The sequence below is a fragment of the Coffea arabica genome, chromosome 11e (assembly GCF_036785885.1).
Source record: "Coffea arabica cultivar ET-39 chromosome 11e, Coffea Arabica ET-39 HiFi, whole genome shotgun sequence".
Lineage (NCBI taxonomy): Eukaryota > Viridiplantae > Streptophyta > Magnoliopsida > Gentianales > Rubiaceae > Coffea > Coffea arabica.
In genome coordinates, this window is record NC_092331.1 from 13604615 (window position 1) to 13616036 (window position 11422).

An 11422-nucleotide genomic window follows, 5' to 3' on the forward strand; every position below is an offset into this window, starting at 1 on the left:
AAAGCATCGCGAACCGCGTTTTACCCAAATAATTGTCTTCTACAGTGTAACATGTATAAGAGGTGGGGAAGATGGCATTGTACGGCTGAAGAATGAGTAATATGGAAACAGTTAGCCCTGATCATGTTATTTGTGCATACCGGAACATATACATCATAACGATCAGTGGGTATGGTGCACTTACAGAATTAAGGAACGATTTATACGGAGAATCATCGACTAATATCGTGTTAGAGCTGTTGTACGACTTATATTCTCCCCACACATGTTTCAGGTCCTTAAACATCACCGTTTTGTCTGGATTTTCCCTAAGGCTGGTTTGTGTCATAGTGCACCGCGACTGATCCTGCACAATATTGATTGTTCCCGACTTTCCTTTATCAGAAGTCTTGCACACGGACTGACTACACACAATCGAAGTAATTTGTGAATTACATCTCACCCAAACAAATAACAGTCTCTGCTCCAAACGTTCATTAATTTTTTTGGATAGACTGTCCAACACTGGTTGAATATTGTGGCTGCAGAAAACACAAATGTCTTCAATTTGAATGATAACACAAAAAGTTGTATTGAAGTTCCAGTTAATGAAGTAATTCAAATATAGGTTCGCGGATACCTTAGCTTCGATGACCAAACAGCCACCTCAAAATATGACAGACAGACCTTCAAAAATTCAAAGCAATGTGGCCTGAAGTTAAAGTCCCGATTTCTGGTCGAATGGCGAAATGCACTGCCCAGAACCACTCCATTCAAATCAAGAATAAGAAGCTTCTTCTTTGAATCATTGGCGGACGCAAGTTCTGGCGGGCTTTTTGTTACCCTTGTACCTTCGACTGGGGAAAAATTGAAGGCATACAGCATTTCAGCACATGGATTTTGCATGTGAGATCCAATTTGAATGTCATAATGCGAAATCAAACAAGAGGAATTGGAAAGTGTAAAGCAAAGATCTGGGGTCGAGAATTTATTACAATGTCGTGAGCAGCAGCCCTGCAATAATGGAATAGCGGGAGTAGAAAAGCAATTTGTGAATGCGATGGTCACGGGGAGATGCATCGGAACAGAGGTACGTACACTTTTAATGGTTTCCTTTATACAAGATTAATTTCGTACCAATAATTTGCAAATGCCCTAAAGAATTTAAAATTTAATATTGCCTTCATATGCAACGAACCAATTACAGTAAAGGCGAGACATAATGTACCGTTCCCTGTTTCCTGATGCCCCACATCGTTGGTAGCATCATTTTGCAAATCTCCTCTGGTTACAGCCTCATGTGCCTGTTTATTTTCTATCAGGAACGCAGCATAAGCGAACGGGTCCGCAAGTTTCCCCAAAGCGATCTCCCAGGCAATAAATTTTCTATCAATGACAGCATCAAGCTGTACATACATTCAGAAATGATGTCAGACGCAATAAAGTGAGCTTGCCACAAGGGATTGTATATTTGTGCACTTACAAATAGTGGCCGACACCCCTTTGCCCAACATTGCGCAAACTTCAAGGTGAAAACCCCGCAACTTGCCGCGTCTGTCTGTTTTAGTTTGTGTTTTACAAGAATAAATGTCCAGGGTTGATTTTCGTGGAAAATTTCCATCAAAATCCATTCCTAAAAAGGAAATAAATACAGCAGACGCTCGAATGTTAGAAATATGTTACCTTCTTCGGAAATGAAGCTAAGGTACGATTTCGATGTTTACTCACCACAGATTGCATCAAACCTTGGTAGAAGGTTTTGTAATTGTCCATAGAATCAACAATGTACACTTCTTTGTCCTTGACATGTGCAATCATGAGCAACCAATGATTTGAATAAATGATTGGGAAAAAAATCTGCAATCACATACAAGCAATGTCGAATGTGTTAAAAGCTAAGGCATATTAGGCTGAATCCAATTCCACTAACATGCAGCTGCTACTCATATTGTATAAGAATGTTAAGGCGAGAATGATAGCTAATGTTTACCTTTTCAGGATTTGTCATGGAGTCGTCATTGCTTTGATCAACGAATGGCTTTTTGGTTGCGGGAGATATGCATGGATAGTCTAACACACATTTCAGCTACAACGAAGTGATTGAGAAGCAAGTATTAGTTCCACATTTTGCAAGGCACAACAGCACATACAATAATTTTCGTTACGTACCCAAAACATAGGATTGAAGAAAACAAATTGCTTATATTGTTTCTGGAGTAAGTGAAGGTACTGGGTCACAACCTTCACAGAATGGAACAAATTCAAACATTCAATAAGAGTGGAAATACAAAGCGAGATCAGTGAACAAGGTAGGCCTGTGCAATCGCATAAAAAACTTACTTTGTCACTGAGACATGTCTCCTGAAGCATCACTTGCTCCAGTTCTTCTCTAGTAATATCAAAGAGATGCTGCCTATCTAGTGTACTGACACAGCTGTGAACAATGATTGACATGATTACAATAAAGAGATGAAAGCGAGACCATTGTTAGCCATTGACAGTACCGATAGTTTAACATACATCTGCGGGACGAGTTCTCTGACATGAAAGCATACGGCTTCTTTCAATTCATCAGGTGGTACGCCGGAAGCTTGTGGTAGACACTGGACAATAAAGGTATTAGCATATATAAAGGGGATTATTTAAAAAGCGCAAGAGCATGTCTTACATCTCGTAGAAATGGCAATGTCTCAAATCCGCAGTCCTTCACTTTGATGGCACCAACCCCTTGTAAAATTTGTTTCACTTTATCCACAACCTAGTCATACAAATATTGGGTTATCCTCCTGTGTTGCCATCGAGAAGAAGAAACAAGGAGTAAAATAACAATGTCACATACAGTTGCCCCTTTTCTGGTCTGTTCATATAGTAGGACAACTTCTTCAAGGTGTGGTTTTTCCCCCACAACCGGCCGCACCTCGACCCCAGCACACTTCCCCCCCTTATCCATCTCTTTTATTTCTACAAGTTTTCTATTCGCGTCCCCAGTCTGACCAATGACAGCATCAGAGGTATAGGATTTCTTCCACATCCAACCACCATCTTCACCTTTGAATGCCAGTCTTTTGAAGTACGATACCCCCATTTTTTGGCCGTAAAATCCTTTGTCAACATGGTCAGCCAAGAATGGCACATCAAAGCGCCTAAACAGCCTGGTCAGCAACATACCAAAAGGGAGATGTGTTCTCTTATTCTCCCTGCTCTTAATCTTCCTAATCCTGTTGAGCATAGTTGCAATGATCAAATTGCCTATGTTTACTGGTTGTTTGTGTAACATATGCCACAATATAACTCTTTCTAATGCACTAACGGAAGTGATACTTCCGGCTTTAGGAACAATGCTATGCGTTATTATCAGATGTAACAGCCGTGGCAACACTTTCATATACGGCGCATAAAACTTATTCTTTTTGCCCAATTTCATAACTCTGTAACCATTTTGCCGAATCTCTCCAAGAAATTCTAGGTCATTGTACCCCTTCACAGCAACCTTATCTACATTCTTTGCGCTAATCCGTTTATAGTCAACAGTGTATCCACTGTCAACCAACCCAAACTCTGAACACAAAACCTCAGCAGACAATTCCATGTGTACCTTCCTAACCACTGAACGCAGAACAGACTTCTGCTTATTTGCCCTACAGTTAGCATAGAATTCCCTAACCATTGCATCATAGCACTTGTCATTATTTCCCAGCAAATTTAACAAATTTTGGGCATTAAGATATTCCGTGATATCGATACACTCACCAGCGAGAGCTTGTACGTCGACCCACATGCCTGCATACACTGGAAGACTCATACAGGCCTCCATTTTACTGCCTATGCTTGCTTCGGGATGCGGTTCAATTGTTGAGTACGTTGAGCAACAGAGGAACCGAACGCGATAAATCCGATTTATTTGGACCTTGCCGCCTAAAACGCTTCGAACTGCTCCAAATTTCAGAAGGGGGGGAAAGTTTAAACCGAAGCTTTTCAAGTGTGTTTACACCACAACAACGGAGCTTTTAATGGGCTAAACAGGAGAAACGATGAGAAGTTCAACAAAGACGAGCTTTTTGTGGGATAATTGATCAGGCGGGGACGGGCGTGGAGGGGAGGCAAACCCGATTTCTTCAAATCAAGATCAACCCGATTCGGTATTCCAGCGTGTATTCCGAAGCGGGTTATGCGGAAGCCAAATCACAAGGGGTTATATTACAATCTATTCTTAATAACAAATGTAATTATGTATTTATATAATTTAAATATATGATATACACATATATTATAAGGGATACTTTCACAAACCTCCCCTGAATTAGCTTATGCAAAAATCAGAAAACGGATAATTTATGGACGATAGCCAAAAAGAGCTCGTGTTTTATTCAGGAACTTGTTTATTTTCATTTAATCCCATAAATAAATTTGTTTACGTAAATCGACTTTATTGTAAAGGAAAGCCATAAAAAGCTCCGTCTTTTATTGTAAATCGAGTTTATTTTTTATTTATCCGATAAATAAATTTAGTTATGTCCGAGAGGGTACTCTGTTCTCATAATGGAGGAAAGCCATAAAGAGTTCAGAAACATCAACGTAAATCGATTAAATTTTTATTTCATCGGAGTGAACAATTTATTTATGGAAAAATGGGTACTCTGTTCTTATAATGGAGGAAAGCCATAAAGAGCTGGTCAATTAACGTAAATCCATTTTATTTTATTTTTACCCGATAAAAAATTTTATTTATCTAAAAATGGGTACTCTGTTCTTATAATGGAGGAAAGCCATAAAGAGCTGGTCAATTAACATAAATCATTTTTTATTTTTTTTTACCCGATGTTTGGATTTTATTTATGGAAAAATGGGTACTCTGTTCTTATAATGGAGGAAAGAAATAAAGAACTGGTCAATTAACGTAAATCGCTTAGAATTTTTATTTTACCCAATAAAAAATTGGATTTACGAAAAACTGGGTACTCTGTTCTTATAATGAAGTAAAGCCATAAAGAGCTGGTCAATTAACGTAAATCGATTTTATTTTTTTTTCGCCGATAAAAAACTTTATTTATGGCAAAATGGATACTCTGTTCTTATAATGGAGGAAAGCCATAAAGAGCTGGTCAATTGACGTAAAGTGATACTTTACAGAACATACAAGGGTGAAGATAAGCTATTTAGCTTTTCATACCAGTAATATTAACAGAGTAAGAAGTAGCGGTCAATTTACTGAAAAAACATAATTAATTTGTACACCATGGTGACAAATTTGTGCATCAAAAGGAGTTGTCAACATTCAATCTTATACACTAACGATAAGGTAGGGCAGCACAAATTGCTCCAATTTCTTCATCGCAAGCGCAGCCTTCACATGTACTCTCCTCCACGTCATCGGCATCCATAGGCCATGAAGATGTTTTCCTCTCGTGTGTCATGGCACAACAAATGGGCGTTGGGTTTAGAAACAAGGGGTTCTTGACCCATATCATCCTCAGCAGCGCTCGCAAATTGTCACGACAACGTTGATTTCTGGCTTTCAGAATTCTGGATTTCTTCAACCCGCTCAGCAGTCGCATACCTTTGCGCTTTAACTCGTCCCCACCAACAAAGATGTAAATTATTCCCAACGCATATGCCGCATCGGCATGGCCTGAATTGGCAGCTTCTTCCAGGCATTGCAATGCTGAGCCCTCATGCTTGTCCGTAAAATAATCAACCTAAACAGCGCAAGGTTGATATTACACTCTTCCGTAAAAGTCATGAAATAGTAACGAAAAAATAAAAAATGTCCAGGCGGAACAGTGGCGGCGGGGCAGAAAGCTGCAGTAACCTGTTGTATATATCTTTTGGGGTAAAGTGTGCATACCAAAATCATAATTAAGTTCAAATGAAATAGATGACGTCAGCTTAGTCTACAAAATTTCGAGCAAACGGGACATCGGCCCGATGCTTACCACTCCTTTTCGATACAAGGCTTCTGGATTTTTGCTTTCTCTACACTTCTTCAAGAACCTCGACACTTGGTCGTTTTTTGACCACGGAACGATTTCAAACTTGTCCAGTGACACCCGGTGGTAAATGTTGTCTGCGTCCGAAACTTCGTAAAACAACTTACAGCTGCAAAATAAGATAAATGATCCATTAAACGCAAACGATTGTAACATGTCAAACAAGAAAACGCCTCTGTCCTGTTTGTATCACCAATAGCAGAACGAACCATAGTTTTGCCCGAAAAAGATCAGCGCATGAACAAGATGCGACACGTGCAAGCACCTCGGATAGCACCTCGGTCGGAAGGGAGAGGATGGAGGTTGTTGAACTCCTTTTTTGTTCGTTGGCCATGTCCGGTTAACTCCTTTTACTGGCCACAGTTGAGTGAATCCGTCAAACGCCCAAGAATGGAGTAAACTTCAAACAACACCTACTTCCTTATAAAATCCAATAATGATTGATAAGGTGTAATATATACGGAGTTTGTGGGAGACCGACTAACCGTAGCGATAAACGAACAGAAATGGGAAAGTGGCGACTTCTCCTGCAAAGGACGCAACATTCTGTCGTCAAAAAACAGTCATCCGAAACAATTTTACAAACCGACCAACGTATCTGTCAATACGGTTATTTCATACGAACCGTAACAAAACACCGATAGCAAGGGAACATGAACAGTCACGCTCTACACGTACATCGTTAATTGGCCGACGTTCATCGCAGAGCAAAGGATAGCTTCCACAGTGATAAACAGGGAGTCTTAGTTCGTACCTGTAATGGGTCGTCAACCAGCAATTCAGGTTAATGGTCGCTAGCACAGATTTGGCAGAGAGGTCCGGCGGGTTAAATGGCAACCAAAAGGTCGCGTCCGATGCATATACTCCCGCAAGACTGACTCCTCGTATGCTGCCACGGATGTTCCGTTCAGTCTGTCACCCATTAATTGAGAAGAGGCATAAAGAGCCGGTGTTTATTCGCCAAGTGGGTTAAAAGTAATAAAGAGCTGGTGTTTATCCTCTGTAAACCTGGGTACTCTATTATAATATGATTATGTATTATTTTTTGTTATAAACTAAAATTCATGAAATACTATAATTCAATTCAATTATGAATTATAATAAGTAATGATTTTACCTATAATGGATTGTAACTTCTATACATAATATAGCAATATTTCATGAATTAATCCTCTTGGGAATACATAGGGACCTCTACTCACAAATTGTTGTTTCATAACATTTTTTATTTTATGTAACTTTCACATATTTGATTTATGTTACACAGAACAAAACAGACGTCGGGTTTCCTTTTGGCCGCTATTAAACCCATTTTCCCTATAAAGAGCTGGTATGTTTGCAGCAAAAAAGCGGAGACAAAACGTACTACAAAACATGCCAGTTTCCCATTCAGCGCTGGTATAGTACAAATAATATGTTCAATTTTTCCTAATAAAAACCATACTAGTTCTGTCTTGGCCAGTATTTGCTGCTATAAAGAGGTAGTATGTTGCCCATAAAAAGTTGGTACAAAACATACTAGTTTTCCTTTGGCCGCTATGTAACCAAATTTTTCCTATAAAGAGCTGGTATGTTTCCCATAAAAGCCGGTATTTTACAGATAAAAAACTGTCAATTTCCCATAAAGAGCTGGTATGTTAAATACATAAATTTAACTTTCACAAATTGGCGCCAAATTACTTCTTCTATTGCCGCCTACGAGTAATAATTTTTTAATCACCTTCATTAGATATTAAATTTCTGTTATTCTAGTTAAATGTAATTACCAACCACCATATACATTTGGCAATTACTTAGCGTAAGTAAAATTTAAAAGGTGCATACTAATATTTTTACGAAAGGAAAAGTAATAGGTTTTGTATTTAACATGATTTAAATACGTGAAAGTAAAAAAAAAAAGTGATTGCCCAGTAATATATCCGTTTTGTATAGGTTTCCACTATTACGAGTTTCTACCATTTAATTAGTCTAATTAGTTACTTATTTTATGTTAAATAGATAACCTACAAGTTGACTTAAAATTGATGAAATTCGGCATTTTTCCTGCCACATCTGGTGCTTACAATTTTTTGTATTGTACTTATAACCCCTCAACTTTAGTAATCATTCCAATAATTTATTCTTCTTTCAATCTTCTACCAATACAAGGACCAAACAGGGCATACAAAATATATAAAAATACCTTCTCACAGATGAAAATAATATTGTAATCAGATTTGGACTGCATTGTTACAAAAAACTGAAAATTAAGGGAGGTCAGTGAAATTTTGAGAAGGTCGGGGGATGCCAGTGAAAGTGTCAGAAACCTCAGGGACAAATTTGTGAGATTATTCATATTTATTGTATTCGTTCCAAAACGTCAACTAAACAAGCAAACAAATGTGTTGACTACTTTAGAGTAAAACCTATTCCTTCCTTCCAACCCCCAAATTCTTGTTCGTTAGGCGGTGTACCGGAGGAGATTAACGTTTGCGAATGGCTTCTTCGTCTTCAGCCGGGTCGGCCAATAGCACGGTCTGGCCTACATTATATTGCAATTGTGGTCGAAGCTGTGCAGTTCGTGTTGTCTGGAAGTCTGAAGCAAACAGGGGGCGCCACTACTATCGCTGCGCTAACGCCCTGGTAAGTTCCACGGCAGAACTGTTCCGAACAAATATTTCAGATTGCTAACGTAGTTGTATTGCAGAGGCCCTGTCGAACGTTCATTGGCTGGTGTGATGAGTTTGCTCGAGCAACGGGGTTTGAAGTTCCCGATCCCGCCCCGTCAAGTACCGCCCCCGTCAGCAATAGACCCGCGGCGGAGGTGTCTGCCATCATAGCTGAACTGAGAAGCATGCAAAGGAACGTGACGATCCTTAACATTGCTGTGGTAGCTGTGGTGGCGGTAGTCCTTGTTCTGGTTCTGAAACCGTGAATGAATGTGTTGCCGTTGATTGCATCCCCTCCAACCCCCCCGGTTGCAGTACTGTTTCTATGGTCCCAATAAGGATAGAATGGCAATTTAGGCTCGTTTACAGCCTCTTGTATTTTTGTGGTTGCTACTGCTGTGGCATTGCCTTTTGTCCATCCGTTGTCAACCGGTGGTTGCCGCATATGCGACTGAGTTGGCCCAACCGGCGGAGTGTTACTGTGTAATTTAAGATTTTCCGTTATATAACATACTAGGTTTCCGTATTTGGTTTTTGTTTACATTGTGCATGATGTGGTTTTCCGAAATGCCTGTTCCCTTTGTCCCCCGCAATGTGTGTGCGGATGAGGTACTACGGATCGTAGATGGATCGATGAACGTCATTAGTCACTGCGATGGCAACCGCTGCGTTGTTAAATATGAACTTCAGCTTAGCCAGCCAACTGAACAAGCTGAAGCTTACGTACAACCAATTGGGATGTGGCACAGCATTGTTAGGTTTACCAACGCGAAATTTGTGGAGTTGAACGACGAAAACAAGTTCTTCTCATATATATTTGGATTTAAGTACATCCGCTTACTGCTTACATATCCGACAATAGGGTGCACGGCTTACATTTTCAGGCCTTGCATAATATCATCCCCTAACCCCTACCCTTCATACGCTTACAATAAAAACCATGCATGGTACGCCCAACAACAGCAAGGTCAATGAACAAAAAACCGCCCAACCTCCAAATATGATGTTCAACCAAAAAAATTAAAAGCACACCGCTGTAACTGCGAACGTTCACTCGAAACGCTCCACAATAAGACCAAACATAGGGTTTAAGGAGGCAACCGTGGTAGCTACCCTGAGAAAGCTGCGGTATTTCTTGCGCCGCACAGTGAGGAGAAGGCTGTCAATAGCATCTCTGTCTTCAAACGTGATCTCTACAGCTGATGGATTCCAGCAAATGGTTGCGGTGTGAAGGTTGTCCGCAATGGCAACGTTGCGTGTCATACTGGCGGCATACCCCTGTTCAGCCAGAAACCGTGTTACAGACCAGTCTTCAAACTTGGCGCCGAAGAGGATCCACACGTCGGTATGGAGCAGTGGTTTTAGACCGAGGAAATGTGCAACAAATTCCTCCTTGCCCACAAACCAGGCATTGTAGGTCATGATGTAAAACGCCTTCAGGTTCTGTATAAGGGGGAGTGGACGACGGCGCCACTTGACCAGCGAACGGAATACTTCCTCGTTCGCAATGGGGTTGCGAACCGGTATGCATGACACCAGCATCGACTGCGGAAACTCCGGTCCCGGAAACCTATCTAACCGCACCAGCGCTTCCTCAACTATCCACTTCACGCCAATGTGGTGAAGTGGTAAGAGCTCATGTTGAAAGTAGGCGACCATGCCTCCGTTGTTGAGGACATGCATTTCAGGAAGTCGTCCATACCCTGCCATGAGTCAGTCTGAAAATCGATTATGTTACGAGGAATAAAGGGTCGGTTCAGAAAAAAAACATACATAACGAAGAGAATCTACCAGTACTTACATGTTACGGGTGGTAAAAGGAAGATGCGAAACTGATACAACGGGGTTGTATGAAGCTCAAGCGGCATGCAATAGGGTTCTCTGTTGTGCGAAACCAACGCCGGGGTGAATGGGCATGCAAGGAAGAAGTTTAGTTGTGTGAAGCTTTAATAGGAGGAGATAAGGGTACGATGGGTACTCTGTTCTTATAATGGAGGAAAGCCATAAAGAGCTGGTCAATTGACGTAAATGGAATGTATTTTTTTTTACCCGATATAAAATTTTATTTATGGAAAAATGGGTACTCTATTCTTATAATGGAGGAAAGCCATAAAGAGTTGGTCAATTACTGGAAAAATTGATTTTATATTTTTTTTTCCCGATAAAAATTTTATTTATGCTCCTTAATGGGTACTCTGTTCTTATAATGGCGGAAAGCCATAAAGAGCAGGTCAATTAACGTAAATCGACAAATAAGGAAGTTTTTTACCCGATAAAAAATTTATTTATGCTCCTTAAATGGGTACTCTGTTCTTATAATGGCGGAATACCATAAAGAGCTGGTCAATTAACGTAAAAAAAATTATAAAAAAAATTAACGTAAATCGATTTTATAATTTTTTTACCCGATAAAAAATTTTATTTATGGAAAAATGGGTACTTAGTTTCCCTTCTACAAATACATTTAGTTGTCCCCTGAATAACAATGCAACCGTTTTCGAAGAAAATTGCAGCTGTTAGACATTCCTCCATTACAACAAAAGAGTACACATGGTTCCATACACAACTTAATTTAAGGGATAAAATATAAATAAAAAAAAATTTTGAAGCGGTTAATACTACCCAACTAGGTAGAGAGGTTGGTGTAAGGCACAACACTGGCTTTTTTTTAAGCCGGCAGAAAATTTGGCTCTCTTAATCATACGACTCACATGGCAAGTAATGGAGCTTATGTTTTTTTTTTTTTTTTTTTTTACAGGGAGCTTATGTTAGAGAGTCTCCATTAGCTCGGTTGGGGTGTAAATCTGG

The 11422-nt window shown here is 39.9% G+C and overlaps 1 protein-coding gene across 1 annotated transcript; it reads right to left on the minus strand.

The window, feature by feature from the left end:
- Positions 1-5267: 5267 nt before the first annotated feature.
- LOC113718093 (uncharacterized) lies at positions 5268-6889 on the minus strand. The gene is made up of 5 exons (XM_072071908.1): positions 6831-6889; positions 6592-6720; positions 6452-6493; positions 5913-6075; positions 5268-5675 (listed from the first exon to the last, which is right to left on the minus strand). Exons 1-5 carry the CDS (start codon positions 6887-6889, stop codon positions 5268-5270), a joined length of 801 nt encoding a protein of 266 aa, XP_071928009.1.
- Positions 6890-11422: the final 4533 nt, after the last annotated feature.

Excerpts from the sequence above, each read along its gene's own strand:
- LOC113718093 (XM_072071908.1), bottom strand. The coding sequence starts at position 6,889 with ATGGGTGACAGACTGAACGGAACATCCGTGGCAGCATACGAGGAGTCA. Across the intron at positions 6,494-6,591 it reads GCTATCGGTGTTTTGTTACG|GAGAAGTCGCCACTTTCCCA; the intron begins GTTCGTATGAAA and ends CGTCCTTTGCAG. Across the intron at positions 5,676-5,912 it reads CCTTGTATCGAAAAGGAGTG|GTTGATTATTTTACGGACAA; the intron begins GTAAGCATCGGG and ends TGCGCTGTTTAG.